Source organism: Scyliorhinus torazame, chromosome 24 (assembly GCF_047496885.1).
Source record: "Scyliorhinus torazame isolate Kashiwa2021f chromosome 24, sScyTor2.1, whole genome shotgun sequence".
In the NCBI taxonomy this organism is placed as follows: Eukaryota; Metazoa; Chordata; class Chondrichthyes; order Carcharhiniformes; family Scyliorhinidae; genus Scyliorhinus; species Scyliorhinus torazame.
Window position 1 is genome coordinate 4,318,211 of NC_092730.1, and position 17,256 is coordinate 4,335,466.

General features: G+C 48.8%; 1 protein-coding gene across 1 annotated transcript in view; it reads left to right on the forward strand.

Annotated features, from left to right (window-relative positions):
• mark2b (MAP/microtubule affinity-regulating kinase 2b) overlaps window positions 1-17,256 on the forward strand; it is a 121,435-nt gene that overhangs the window by 24,209 nt on the left and 79,970 nt on the right. The window contains exons 3-4 of the mRNA XM_072489650.1: window positions 11,600-11,699; window positions 11,780-11,892. Of these exons, the coding sequence (XP_072345751.1) occupies window positions 11,600-11,699; window positions 11,780-11,892 (213 nt within the window). The remainder of the gene's footprint in view (window positions 1-11,599; window positions 11,700-11,779; window positions 11,893-17,256) is intronic.

Below are 17,256 nucleotides of genomic sequence, written 5' to 3' on the forward strand. Positions count from 1 at the left end.
GTCTGTGATATTGATCGTTACTCACTGACCGTCACTGTGATATTGATCGTTACTGACTGACGTCACTGTGATATTGATCGTTACTCACTGACCGTCACTGTGATATTGATCGTTACTCACTGACCGTCACTGTGATATTGATCGTTACTGACTGACCGTCACTGTGATATGATCGTTACCATCACTGACCGTCACTGTGATATTGATCGTTACTCACTGACCGTCACTGTGATATTGATCGTTACTCACTGACCGTCACTGTGATATTGATCGTTACTCACTGACCGTCACTGTGATATTGATCGTTACTCACTGACCGTCACTGTGATATTGATCGTTACTCACTGACCTGTCACTGTGATATTGATCGTTACTCACTGACCGTCACTGTGATATTGATCGTTACTCACTGACCGTCACTGTGATATTGATCGTTACTCACTGACCGTCACTGTGATATTGATCGTTACTGACTGACCGTCACTGTGATATTGATCGTTACTCACTGACCGTCACTGTGATATTGATCGTTACTCACTGACCGTCACTGTGATATTGATCGTTACTCACTGACCGTCACTGTGATATTGATCGTTACTGACTGACCGTCACTGTGATATTGATCGTTACTCACTGACCGTCACTGTGATATTGATCGTTACTCACTGACCGTCACTGTGATATTGATCGTTACTCACTGACCGTCACTGTGATATTGATCGTTACTCACTGACCGTCACTGTGATATTGATCGTTACTCACTGACCGTCACTGTGATATTGATCGTTACTCACTGACCGTCACTGTGATATTGATCGTTACTCACTGACCGTCACTGTGATATTGATCGTTACTCACTGACCGTCACTGTGATATTGATCGTTACTCACTGACCGTCACTGTGATATTGATCGTTACTCACTGACCGTCACTGTGATATTGATCGTTACTTCACTGACCGTCACTGTGATATTGATCGTTACTCACTGACCGTCACTGTGATATTGATCGTTACTCACTGACGTCACTGTGATATTGATCGTTACTCACTGACCGTCACTGTGATATTGATCGTTACTCACTGACCGTCACTGTGATATTGATCGTTACTCACTGACGTCACTGTGATATTGATCGTACTCACTGACCGTCACTGTGATATTGATCGTTACTCACTGACCGTCACTGTGATATTGATCGTTACTCACTGACCGTCACTGTGATATTGATCGTTACTCACTGACCGTCACTGTGATATTGATCGTTACTCACTGACCGTCACTGTGATATTGATCGTTACTCACTGACCGTCACTGTGATAATGATCGTTACTCACTGACCGTCACTGTGATATTGATCGTTACTCACTGACCGTCACTGTGATATTGATCGTTACTCACTGACCGTCACTGTGATATTGATCGTTACTGACTGACCGTCACTGTGATATTGATCGTTACTCACTGACCGTCACTGTGATATTGATCGTTACTCACTGACCGTCACTGTGATATTGATCGTTACTCACTGACCGTCACTGTGATATTGATCGTTACTCACTGACCGTCACTGTGATATTGATCGTTACTCACTGACCGTCACTGTGATATTGATCGTTACTCACTGACCGTCACTGTGATATTGATCGTTACTCACTGACCGTCACTGTGATATTGATCGTTACTCACTGACCGTCACTGTGATATTGATCGTTACTCACTGACGTCACTGTGATATTGATCGTTACTCACTGACCGTCACTGTGATATTGATCGTTACTCACTGACCGTCACTGTGATATTGATCGTTACTCACTGACCGTCACTGTGATATTGATCGTTACTCACTGACCGTCACTGTGATATTGATCGTTACTCACTGACCGTCACTGTGATATTGATCGTTACTCACTGACCGTCACTGTGATATTGATCGTTACTCACTGACCGTCACTGTGATATTGATCGTTACTGACTGACCGTCACTGTGATATTGATCGTTACTCACTGACCGTCACTGTGATATTGATCGTTACTCACTGACCGTCACTGTGATATTGATCGTTACTCACTGACCGTCACTGTGATATTGATCGTTACTCACTGACCGTCACTGTGATATTGATCGTTACTCACTGACCGTCACTGTGATATTGATCGTTACTCACTGACCGTCACTGTGATATTGATCGTTACTCACTGACCGTCACTGTGATATTGATCGTTACTCACTGACCGTCACTGTGATATGATCGTTACTCACTGACCGTCACTGTGATATTGATCGTTACTGCACTGACCGTCACTGTGATATTGATCGTTACTCACTGACCGTCACTGTGATATTGATCGTTACTCACTGACCGTCACTGTGATATTGATCGTTACTGACCGTCACTGTGATATTGATCGTTACTCACTGACCGTCACTGTGATATTGATCGTTACTCACTGACCTGTCACTGTGATATTGATCGTTACTCACTGACCGTCACTGTGATATTATCGTTATGACCGTCACTGTGATATTGACGTTACTCACTGACCGTCACTGTGATATTGATCGTTACTCACTGACCTGTCACTGTGATATTGATCGTTACTCACTGACCGTCACTGTGATATGATCGTTACTCACTGACCGTCACTGTGATATTGATCGTTACTCACTGACCGTCACTGTGATATTGATCGTTACTCACTGACCGTCACTGTGATATTGATCGTTACACTGACCGTCACTGTGATATTGATCGTTACTGACTGACCGTCACTGTGATATTGATCGTTACTCACTGACCTGTCACTGTGATATTGATCGTTACTCACTACCGTCACTGTGATATTGTCGTTACTCAGTGACCGTCACTGTGATATTGATCGTTACTCACTGACGTCACTGTGATATTGATCGTTACTCACTGACCGTCACTGTGATATTGATCGTTACTCACTGACCGTCACTGTGATATTGATCGTTACTCACTGACCGTCACTGTGATATGATCGTTACTCAGTGACCGTCACTGTGATATTGATCGTTACTCACTGACCGTCACTGTGATATTGATCGTTACTCACTGACCGTCACTGTGATATTGATCGTTACTCACTGACCGTCACTGTGATATTGATCGTTACTCACTGACCGTCACTGTGATATTGATCGTTACTCACTGACCGTCCAGATGTCTCTGATATTGATCGTTACTCACGTGACCGTCACTGTGATATTGATCGTTACTCACTGACCGTCACTGTGATATTGATCGTTACTCACTGACCGTCACTGTGATATTGATCGTTACTCACTGACGTCACTGTGATATTGACGGTTACTCACACTGACCGTCACTGTGATATTGATCGTTACTCACTGACCGTCACTGTGATATTGATCGTTACTCACTGACCGTCACTGTGATATTGATCGTTACTGACTGACCGTCACTGTGATATTGATCGTTACTGACTGACCGTCACTGTGATATTGATCGTTACTCACTGACCGTCACTGTGATATTGATCGTTACTGCACTGACGTCACTGTGATATTGATCGTTACTCACTGACCGTCACTGTGATATTGATCGTTACTCACTGACCGTCACTGTGATATTGATCGTTACTCATGACCGTCACTGTGATATTGATCGTTACTCACTGACCGTCACTGTGATACTGATCGTTACTCACTGACCGTCACTGTGATATTGATCGTTACTCACTGACCGTCACTGTGATATTGATCGTTACTGACTGACCGTCACTGTGATATTGATCGTTACTCACTGACCGTCACTGTGATATTGATCGTTACTCACTGACCGTCACTGTGATATTGATCGTTACTCACTGACCGTCACGTGATTTGATCGTTACTCACTGACCGTCACTGTGATATTGATCGTTACTCACTGCCGTCACTGTGATATTGATCGTTACTCACTGACCGTCACTGTGATATTGATCGTTACTCACTGACCGTCACTGTGATATTGATCGTTACTCACTGACCGTCACTGTGATATTGATCGTTACTCACTGACGTCACTGTGATATTGATCGTACACTGACGTCACTGTGATATTGATCGTTACTCACTGACCGTCACTGTGATATTGATCGTTACTCGACTGACCGGTCACTGTGATATTGATCGTTACTCACTGACCGTCACTGTGATATTGATCGTTACTCACTGACCGTCACTGTGATATTGATCGTTACTCGACTGACCGTCACTGTGATATTGATCGTTACTGACTGACCGTCACTGTGATATTGATCGTTACTGACTGACCGTCACTGTGATATTGATCGTTACTCACTGACCGTCACTGTGATATTGATCGTTACTCACTGACCGTCACTGTGATATTGATCGTTACTCACTGACCGTCACTGTGAGATGTTATATTGACCGTCACTGTGATATTGATCGTTACTGGTCACTGTGATATGATCGTACTCACTGACCGTCACTGTGATATTGATCGTTACTCACTGACCGTCACTGTGAATTGATCGTTACTCACTGACCGTCACTGTGATATTGATCGTTACTCCTGACCGTCACAAGACGTATAACCTGTGATATTGATCGTTACTGACTGACCGTCACTGTGATATTGATCGTTACTTGACTGGACCGTCACTGTGATATTGATCGTTACTCACTGACCGTCACTGTGATATTGATCGTTACTCACTGACTGTCACTGTGATATTGGATCGTTACTCACTGACGTCACTGTGATATTGACTGTTACTCACTGACCGTCACTGTGATATTGATCGTTACTCACTGACGTCACTGTGATATGATCGTTACTCACTGACCGTCACTGTGATATTGATCGTTACTCACTGACCGTCACTGTGATATTGATCGTTACTCACTGACCGTCACTGTGATATTGATCGTTACTCACTGACCGTCACTGTGATATTGATCGTTACTCACTGACCGTCACTGTGATATTGATCGTTACTCACTGACCGTCACTGTGATATGTCGTTACTCCTGCCGTCACTGTGATATTGATCGTTACTCACTGACCGTCACTGTGATATTGATCGTTACTCACTGACCGTCACTGTGATGGTATATGACCGTCACTGGATTGATCGTTACTCACTGACCGTCACTGTGATATTGATCTTTACTCACTGACGTCCGATGTACTCACTGACCGTCACTGTGATATTGATCGTTACTCACTGACGTCCACTGTGATATTGATCGTTACTCACTGACCGTCACTGTGATATTGATCGTTACTCACTGACCGTCACTGTGATATTGATCGTTACTCACTGACCGTCACTGTGATATTGATCGTTACTCACTGACCGTCACTTTGATATTGATCGTTACTCACTGACCGTCACTGTGATATTGATCGTTACTCCTGACCGTCACTGTGATATTGATCGTTACTCACTGACCGTCACTGTGATATTGATCGTTACTCACTGACCGTCACTGTGATATTGATCGTTACTCACTGACCGTCACTGTGATATTGATCGTTACTCACTGACCGTCACTGTGATATTGATCGTTACTCACTGACCGTCACTGTGATATTGATCGTTACTCACTGACCGTCACTGTGATATTGATCGTTACTCACTGACCGTCACTGTGATATTGATCGTTACTCACTGACCGTCACTGTGATATTGATCGTTACTCACTGACCGTCACTGTGATATTGATCGTTACTCACTGACCGTCACTGTGATATTGATCGTTACTCACTGACCGTCACTGTGATATTGATCGTTACTCACTGACCGTCACTGTGATATTGATCGTTACTCACTGACCGTCACTGTGATATTGATCGTTACTCACTGACCGTCCACTGTGATATTGATCGTTACTCACTGACCGTCACTGTGATATTGATCGTTACTCACTGACCGTCACTGTGATATTGATCGTTACTCACTGACCGTCACTGTGATATTGATCGTTACACTGACCGTCCTGTGATATTGATCGTTACTCACTGACCGTCACTGTGATATTGATCGTTACTCATGACCGTCACTGTGATATTGATCGTTACTGACTGACCGTCCTGTGATATTGATCGTTACTCACTGACCGTCACTGTGATATTGATCGTTACTCAAGACCGTCACTGTGATATTGATCGTTACTGACTGACCGTCACTGTGATATTGATCGTTACTCACTGACTGTCACTGTGATATTGATCGGTTACTCACTGACCGTCACTGTGATATTGATCGTTACTCACTGACCGTCGCTGTGATATTGATCGTTACTCACTGACCGTCACTGTGATACTGATCGTTACTCACTGACCGTCACTGTGATATTGATCGTTACTCACTGACCGTCACTGTGATATTGATCGTTACTCACTGACCGTCACTGTGATATTGATCGTTACTCACTGACCGTCACTGTGATATTGATCGTTACTGACTGACCGTCACTGTGATATTGACCGTTACTGACTGACGTCACTGTGATATTGATCGTTACTCACTGACCGTCACTGTGATATTGATCGTTACTCACTGACCGTCACTGTGATATTGATCGTTACTCACTGACCGTCACTGTGATACTGATCGTTACTGACTGACCGTCACTGTGATATTGATCGTTACTGACTGACCGTCACTGGATATTGATCGTTACTCACTGACCGTCACTGTGATATTGATCGTTACTCACTGACCGTCACTGTGATACTGATCGTTACTGACTGACCGTCACTGTGATATTGATCGTTACTGACTGACCGTCACTGTGATATTGATCGTTACTCACTGACCGTCACTGTGATATTGATCGTTACTCACTGACCGTCACTGTGATATTGATCGTTACTGACTGACCGTCACTGTGATATTGATCGTTACTCACTGACTGTCACTGTGATATTGATCGTTACTGACTGACCGTCACTGTGATATTGATCGTTACTCACTGACCGTCACTGTGATATTGATCGTTACTCACTGACCGTCACTGTGATATGATCGTTACTCACTGACTGTCACTGTGATATTGATCGTTACTCACTGACCGTCACTGTGATATTGATCGTTACTGACTGACCGTCACTGTGATATTGATCGTTACTCACTGACCGTCACTGTGATATTGATCGTTACTCACTGACTGTCACTGTGATATGATCGTTACTCACTGACCGTCACTGTGATATTGATCGTTACTCACTGACCGTCACTGTGATATTGATCGTTACTCACTGACCGTCACTGTGATATTGATCGTTACTCACTGACCGTCACTGTGATATTGATCGTTACTCAGACTTCACTGTGATATTGATCGTTACTCACTGACCGTCACTGTGATATTGATCGTTACTCACTGACCGTCACTGTGATATTGATTGTTACTCACTGACCGTCACTGTGATATTGATCGTTACTCACTGACTGTCACTGTGATATTGATCGTTACTCACTGACCGTCACTGTGATATTGATCGTTACTCACTGACCGTCACTGTGATATTGATCGTTACTCACTGACCGTCTGTGATATTGATCGTTACTCACTGACCGTCACTGTGATATTGATCGTTACTGACTGACCGTCACTGTGATATTGATCGTTACTCACTGACCGTCACTGTGATATTGATCGTTACTCACTGACCGTCACTGTGATATTGATCGTTACTCACTGACTGTCACTGTGATATTGATCGTTACTCACTGACCGTCACTGTGATATTGATCGTTACTCACTGACCGTCACTGTGATACTGATCGTTACTCACTGACCGTCACTGTGATATTGATCGTTACTCACTGACCGTCACTGTGATATTGATCGTTACTCACTGACCGTCACTGTGATATTGATCGTTACTGACTGACCGTCACTGTGATATTGATCGTTACTCACTGACTGTCACTGTGATATTGATCGTTACTGACTGACCGTCACTGTGATATTGATCGTTACTCACTGACTGTCACTGTGATATTGATCGTTACTCACTGACCGACACTGTGATATTGATCGTTACTCACTGACTGTCACTGTGATATTGATCGTTACTGACTGACCGTCACTGTGATACTGATCGTTACTCACTGACCGTCACTGTGATATTGATCGTTACTCACTGACCGTCACTGTGATATTGATCGTTACTCACTGACCGTCACTGTGATATTGATCGTTACTCACTGACCGTCACTGTGATATTGATCGTTACTCACTGACCGTCACTGTGATATTGATCGTTACTGACTGACCGTCACTGTGATATGATCGTTACTGACTGACCGTCACTGTGATATTGATCGTTACTCACTGACCGTCACTGTGATATTGATCGTTACTCACTGACCGTCACTGTGATATTGATCGTTACTCACTGACCGTCACTGTGATATTGATCGTTACTCACTGACCGTCACTGTGATATTGATCGTTACTCACTGACCGTCACTGTGATATTGATCGTTACTCACTGACCGTCACTGTGATATTGATCGTTACTCACTGACCGTCACTGTGATATTGATCGTTACTCACTGACCGTCACTGTGATATTGATCGTTACTCACTGCCGTCACTGTGATATTGATCGTTACTCACTGACCGTCACTGTGATATTGATCGTTACTCACTGACTGTCACTGTGATATTGATCGTTACTGACTGACCGTCACTGTGATATTGATCGTTACTCACTGACCGTCACTGTGATATTGATCGTTACTCACTGACCGTCACTGTGATATTGATCGTTACTGACTGACCGTCACTGTGATATTGATCGTTACTGACTGACCGTCACTGTGATATTGATCGTTACTCACTGACCGTCACTGTGATATTGATCGTTATCACTGACCGTCACTGTGATATTGATCGTTACTCACTGACCGTCACTGTGATATTGATCGTTACTCACTGACCGTCACTGTGATATTGATCGTTACTCACTGACCGTCACTGTGATATTGATCGTTACTCACTGACCGTCACTGTGATATTGATCGTTACTCACTGACCGTCACTGTGATATTGATCGTTACTCACTGACCGTCACTGTGATATTGATCGTTACTCACTGACCGTCACTGTGATATTGATCGTTACTCACTGACTGTCACTGTGATATTGATCGTTACTGACTGACCGTCACTGTGATATTGATCGTTACTCACTGACCGTCACTGTGATATTGATCGTTACTCACTGACCGTCACTGTGATATTGATCGTTACTGACTGACCGTCACTGTGATATTGATCGTTACTCACTGACCGTCGCTGTGATATTGATCGTTACTCACTGACCGTCGCTGTGATATTGATCGTTACTGACTGACCGTCACTGTGATATTGATCGTTACTCACTGACCGTCGCTGTGATATTGATCGTTACTCACTGACCGTCGCTGTGATATTGATCGTTACTGACTGACCGTCACTGTGATATTGATCGTTACTCACTGACCGTCACTGTGATATTGATCGTTACTCACTGACCGTCACTGTGATATTGATCGTTACTCACTGACCGTCACTGTGATATTGATCGTTACTCACTGACCGTCACTGTGATATTGATCGTTACTCACTGACTGTCACTGTGATATTGATCGTTACTGACTGACCGTCACTGGGATATTGATCGTTACTGACTGACCGTCACTGTGATATTGATCGTTACTCACTGACCGTCACTGTGATATTGATCGTTACTCACTGACCGTCACTGTGATATTGATCGTTACTCACTGACCGTCACTGTGATATTGATCGTTACTGACTGACCGTCACTGTGATATTGATCGTTACTCACTGACTGTCACTGTGATATTGATCGTTACTCACTGACCGTCACTGTGATATTGATCGTTACTGACTGACCGTCACTGTGATATTGATCGTTACTCACTGACCGTCACTGTGATATTGATCGTTACTGACTGACCGTCACTGTGATATTGATCGTTACTCACTGACCTTCACTGTGATATTGATCGTTACTCACTGACCGTCACTGTGATATTGATCGTTACTGACTGACCGTCACTGTGATATTGATCGTTACTCACTGACCGTCACTGTGATATTGATCGTTACTCACTGACCGTCACTGTGATATTGATCGTTACTGACTGACCGTCACTGTGATATTGATCGTTACTCACTGACCGTCACTGTGATATTGATCGTTACTCACTGACCGTCACTGTGATATTGATCGTTACTCACTGACCGTCACTGTGATATTGATCGTTACTGACTGACCGTCACTGTGATATTGATCGTTACTCACTGACTGTCACTGTGATATTGATCGTTACTCACTGACCGTCACTGTGATATTGATCGTTACTCACTGACTGTCACTGTGATATTGATCGTTACTCACTGACCGTCACTGTGATATTGATCGTTACTCACTGACCGTCACTGTGATATTGATCGTTACTCACTGACTGTCACTGTGATATTGATCGTTACTGACTGACCGTCACTGTGATATTGATCGTTACTCACTGACCGTCACTGTGATATTGATCGTTACTGACTGACCGTCACTGTGATATTGATCGTTACTCACTGACCGTCACTGTGATATTGATCGTTACTCACTGACCGTCACTGTGATATTGATCGTTACTCACTGACCGTCACTGTGATATTGATCGTTACTGACTGACCGTCACTGTGATATTGATCGTTACTGACTGACCGTCACTGTGATATTGATCGTTACTGACTGACCGTCACTGTGATATTGATCGTTACTGACTGACCGTCACTGTGATATTGATCGTTACTCACTGACCGTCACTGTGATATTGATCGTTACTCACTGACCGTCACTGTGATATTGATCGTTACTCACTGACCGTCACTGTGATATTGATCGTTACTCACTGACCGTCACTATGATATTGATCGTTACTCACTGACCGTCACTGTGATATTGATCGTTACTCACTGACCGTCACTGTGATATTGATCGTTACTGACTGACCGTCACTGTGATATTGATCGTTACTGACTGACCGTCACTGTGATATTGATCGTTACTGACTGACCGTCACTGTGATATTGATCGTTACTGACTGACCGTCACTGTGATATTGATCGTTACTCACTGACCGTCACTGTGATATTGATCGTTACTCACTGACCGTCACTGTGATACTGATCGTTACTGACTGACCGTCACTGTGATATTGATCGTTACTCACTGACCGTCACTGTGATATTGATCGTTACTGACTGACCGTCACTGTGATATTGATCGTTACTGACTGACCGTCACTGTGATATTGATCGTTACTCACTGACCGTCACTGTGATATTGATCGTTACTGACTGACCGTCACTGTGATATTGATCGTTACTGACTGACCGTCACTGTGATATTGATCGTTACTCACTGACCGTCACTGTGATATTGATCGTTACTCACTGACCGTCACTGTGATACTGATCGTTACTGACTGACCGTCACTGTGATATTGATCGTTAGTCACTGACCGTCACTGTGATATTGATCGTTACTCACTGACTGTCATTGTTTTTTTGAGCAGCAAATAATGAAAGATCGCTGGATGAACGTTGGCCATGAGGACGATGAACTAAAGCCCTACACAGACCCAGAGCCAGACTACAAGGATCCAAGGAGAACAGGTCTGTTTCTCTCTGCTTTCCTTTCCCTTCTACTTGGCACTTAGCACTTGTGGTGTTAACAGAGTATTTCCTTTGTGCAGAAATGATGGTTAATATGGGATATTCACGAGAAGAGATCACTGAATCTTTGGTGAATCAGAAATATAATGACATCATGGCGACGTATCTACTGCTGGGCTGGAAGACCTCGGAGGTAACGGAACGCGCAGGATGATGTGATAACAATTGATGCTAAAGTTGCCATTGCACTCACTCTTTCCCCCTCACCCCGACCCTCCCCTGATATATAAACCCTCCCCCTCCTCAATATCCCCCTCACCCCGATAGCCGCCCTCTCATCGCGACCCCCCCTCCCCGACAGACCACCCCCCCTCCCCAACAGACCACCCCCCCCCCTCACCCCCCTCCTCACCCCCCCTCACCGACCCCGCCCGCTCATCGACCTCCCCCTCCCCTCACCCCCCTCACTGACCCCCCCCCCTCACTGACCCCCCCCCCTCACTGACCCCCCCCCTCACTGACCCCCCCCCTCACTGACCCCCCCCGTCACCGACCCTCCCCTCACCCCGACCCCCCCCTCACCCCGACCTCCCCCTCACCCCGACCTCCCCCTCACCCCGACCCCCCCACTCCCCCCGACACCCTTCCCCCCCCGATCCCCTTTCCCCCCCGATCCCCTTTCCCCCCCCGATCCCCTTGCCCCCCCGATCCCCTTGCCCCCCCGGCCCCCTTGCCCCCCCCGACCCCCTTGCCCCCCCCGACCCCCTTGCCCCCCCCGACCCCCTTGCCCCCCGACCCCCTTGCCCCCCCGACCCCCTTGCCCCCCCGACCCCCTTGCCCCCCCGACCCCCTTGCCCCCCCGACCCCCTTGCCCCCCCGACCCCCTTGCCCCCCCGACCCCCTTGCCCCCCCGACCCCCTTGCCCCCCCGACCCCCTTGCCCCCCCGACCCCCTTGCCCCCCGACCCCCTTGCCCCCCCGACCCCCTTGCCCCCCCGACCCCCTTGCCCCCCCGACCCCCTTGCCCCCCCGACCCCCTTGCCCCCCCCGACCCCCTTGCCCCCCCCCGACCCCCTAGCCCCCCCCGACCCCCTTGCCCCCCCGACCCCCTTGCCCCCCCCGACCCCCTTGCCCCCCCCGACCCCCTTGCCCCCCCCGACCCCCTTGCCCCCCCGACCCCCTTGCCCCCCCCGACCCCCTTGCCCCCCCGATCCCCTTGCCCCCCCCGATCCCCTTGCCCCCCCCGATCCCCTTGCCCCCCCCGATCCCCTTGCCACCCCCCCGATCCCCTTGCCCCCCCCCCCCCCCCCCGATCCCCTTGCACCCCCCCCCGATCCCCTTTCCCCCGAAAAATTGACTGGCTCCTCGTTGACCAATCTACAGTCCCAATCACCACTGTAATCGGTTTCATACTTTGTGTGTTAGACAGGGTCTGGTTACACCGTGCCGTGTGTTAGACAGGGTCTGGTTACACCGTGCTGTGTGTTAGACAGGGTCTGGTTACACCGTGCTGTGTGTTAGACAGGGTCTGGTTACACCGTGCTGTGTGTTAGACAGAGTCTGGTTACACCGTGCTGTGTGTTAGACAGGGTCTGGTTACACCGTGCCGTGTGTTAGACAGGGTCTGGTTACACCGTGCTGTGTGTTAGACAGGGTCTGGTTACACCGTGCTGTGTTAGACAGGGTCTGGTTACAACGTGCTGTGTGTTAGACAGAGTCTGGTTACACCGTGCCGTGTGTTAGACAGGGTCTGGTTACACCGTGCCGTGTGTTAGACAGGGTCTGGTTACACCGTGCCGTGTGTTAGACAGGGTCTGGTTACACCGTGCCGTGTGTTAGACAGGGTCTGGTTACACCGTGCCGTGTGTTAGACAGGGTCTGGTTACACCGTGCCGTGTGTTAGACAGGGTCTGGTTACACCGTGCTGTGTGTTAGACAGGGTCTGGTTACACCGTGCTGTGTGTTAGACAGGGTCTGGTTACACCGTGCTGTGTGTTAGACGGGGTCTGGTTACACCGTGCTGTGTGTTAGACGGGGTCTGGTTACACCGTGCTGTGTGTTAGGCAGGGTCTGGTTACACCGTGCTGTGTGTTAGACGGGGTCTGGTTACACCGTGCTGTGTGTTAGACAGGGTCTGGTTACACCGTGCCGTGTGTTAGACAGGGTCTGGTTACACCGTGCTGTGTGTTAGACAGGGTCTGGTTACACCGTGCCGTGTGTTAGACGGGGTCTGGTTACACCGTGCCGTGTGTTAGACGGGGTCTGGTTACACCGTGCCGTGTGTTAGACGGGGTCTGGTTACACCGTGCTGTGTGTTAGACGGGGTCTGGTTACACCGTGCCGTGTGTTAGACGGGGTCTGGTTACACCGTGCCGTGTGTTAGACGGGGTCTGGTTACACCGTGCTGTGTGTTAGACAGGGTCTGGTTACACCGTGCTGTGTGTTAGACTGGGTCTGGTTACACCGTGCTGTGTGTTAGACAGGGTCTGGTTACACCGTGCTGTGTGTTAGACAGAGTCTGGTTACACCGTGCTGTGTGTTAGACGGGGTCTGGTTACACCGTGCTGTGTGTTAGACGGGGTCTGGTTACACCGTGCTGTGTGTTAGACGGGGTCTGGTTACACCGTGCCGTGTGTTAGACGGGGTCTGGTTACACCGTGCCGTGTGTTAGACGGGGTCTGGTTACACCGTGCCGTGTGTTAGACGGGGTCTGGTTACACCGTGCCGTGTGTTAGACGGGGTCTGGTTACACCGTGCCGTGTGTTAGACTGGGTCTGGTTACACCGTGCTGTGTGTTAGACAGGGTCTGGTTACACCGTGCCGTGTGTTAGACAGAGTCTGGTTACACCGTGCCGTGTGTTAGACAGGGTCTGGTTACACCGTGCCGTGTGTTAGACAGGGTCTGGTTACACCGTGCCGTGTGTTAGACAGGGTCTGGTTACACCGTGCTGTGTGTTAGACAGGGTCTGGTTACACCGTGCTGTGTGTTAGACGGGGTCTGGTTTGTGTGTTAGACGGGGTCTGGTTACACCGTGCCGTGTGTTAGACGGGGTCTGGTTACACCGTGCCGTGTGTTAGACGGGGTCTGGTTACACCGTGCTGTGTGTTAGACGGGGTCTGGTTACACCGTGCCGTGTGTTAGGCGGGGTCTGGTTACACCGTGCCGTGTGTTAGACAGGGTCTGGTTACACCGTGCCGTGTGTTAGACAGGGTCTGGTTACACCGTGCCGTGTGTTAGACAGGGTCGGGTTACACCGTGCCGTGTGTTAGACAGGGTCTGGTTACACCGTGCCGTGTGTTAGACAGGGTCTGGTTACACCGTGCCGTGTGTTAGACAGGGTCTGGTTACACCGTGCCGTGTGTTAGACAGGGTCTGGTTACACCGTGCCGTGTGTTAGACAGGGTCTGGTTACACCGTGCTGTGTGTTAGACAGGGTCTGGTTACACGGTGCCGTGTGTTAGACAGGGTCTGGTTACACCGTGCCGTGTGTTAGACAGGGTCTGGTTACACCGTGCCGTGTGTTAGACAGGGTCTGGTTACACCGTGCCGTGTGTTAGACAGGGTCTGGTTACACCGTGCTGTGTGTTAGACTGGGTCTGGTTACACCGTGCTGTGTGTTAGACAGGGTCTGGTTACACCGTGCCGTGTGTTAGACAGGGTCTGGTTACACCGTGCCGTGTGTTAGACAGGGTCTGGTTACACCGTGCTGTGTGTTAGACAGAGTCTGGTTACACCGTGCTGTGTGTTAGACAGGGTCTGGTTACACCGTGCCGTGTGTTAGACAGGGTCTGGTTACACCGTGCTGTGTGTTAGACAGGGTCTGGTTACACCGTGCTGTGTTAGACAGGGTCTGGTTACAACGTGCTGTGTGTTAGACAGAGTCTGGTTACACCGTGCCGTGTGTTAGACAGGGTCTGGTTACACCGTGCCGTGTGTTAGACAGGGTCTGGTTACACCGTGCCGTGTGTTAGACAGGGTCTGGTTACACCGTGCCGTGTGTTAGACAGGGTCTGGTTACACCGTGCCGTGTGTTAGACAGGGTCTGGTTACACCGTGCCGTGTGTTAGACAGGGTCTGGTTACACCGTGCTGTGTGTTAGACAGGGTCTGGTTACACCGTGCTGTGTGTTAGACAGGGTCTGGTTACACCGTGCTGTGTGTTAGACGGGGTCTGGTTACACCGTGCTGTGTGTTAGGCAGGGTCTGGTTACACCGTGCTGTGTGTTAGACGGGGTCTGGTTACACCGTGCCGTGTGTTAGACAGGGTCTGGTTACACCGTGCCGTGTGTTAGACAGGGTCTGGTTACACCGTGCTGTGTGTTAGACAGGGTCTGGTTACACCGTGCCGTGTGTTAGACGGGGTCTGGTTACACCGTGCTGTGTGTTAGACGGGGTCTGGTTACACCGTGCCGTGTGTTAGACGGGGTCTGGTTACACCGTGCTGTGTGTTAGACGGGGTCTGGTTACACCGTGCCGTGTGTTAGACGGGGTCTGGTTACACCGTGCCGTGTGTTAGACGGGGTCTGGTTACACCGTGCTGTGTGTTAGACAGGGTCTGGTTACACCGTGCTGTGTGTTAGACTGGGTCTGGTTACACCGTGCTGTGTGTTAGACAGGGTCTGGTTACACCGTGCTGTGTGTTAGACAGAGTCTGGTTACACCGTGCTGTGTGTTAGACGGGGTCTGGTTACACCGTGCTGTGTGTTAGACGGGGTCTGGTTACACCGTGCTGTGTGTTAGACGGGGTCTGGTTACACCGTGCCGTGTGTTAGACGGGGTCTGGTTACACCGTGCCGTGTGTTAGACGGGGTCTGGTTACACCGTGCCGTGTGTTAGACGGGGTCTGGTTACACCGTGCCGTGTGTTAGACGGGGTCTGGTTACACCGTGCCGTGTGTTAGACGGGGTCTGGTTACACCGTGCTGTGTGTTAGACTGGGTCTGGTTACACCGTGCTGTGTGTTAGACAGGGTCTGGTTACACCGTGCTGTGTGTTAGACAGAGTCTGGTTACACCGTGCCGTGTGTTAGACAGGGTCTGGTTACACCGTGCCGTGTGTTAGACAGGGTCTGGTTACACCGTGCCGTGTGTTAGACAGGGTCTGGTTACACCGTGCTGTGTGTTAGACAGGGTCTGGTTACACCGTGCTGTGTGTTAGACGGGGTCTGGTTTGTGTGTTAGACGGGGTCTGGTTACACCGTGCCGTGTGTTAGACGGGGTCTGGTTACACCGTGCCGTGTGTTAGACGGGGTCTGGTTACACCGTGCTGTGTGTTAGACGGGGTCTGGTTACACCGTGCTGTGTGTTAGGCGGGGTCTGGTTACACCGTGCCGTGTGTTAGACAGGGTCTGGTTACACCGTGCCGTGTGTTAGACAGGGTCTGGTTACACCGTGCCGTGTGTTAGACAGGGTCGGGTTACACCGTGCCGTGTGTTAGACAGGGTCTGGTTACACCGTGCCGTGTGTTAGACAGGGTCTGGTTACACCGTGCCGTGTGTTAGACAGGGTCTGGTTACACCGTGCCGTGTGTTAGACAGGGTCTGGTTACACCGTGCCGTGT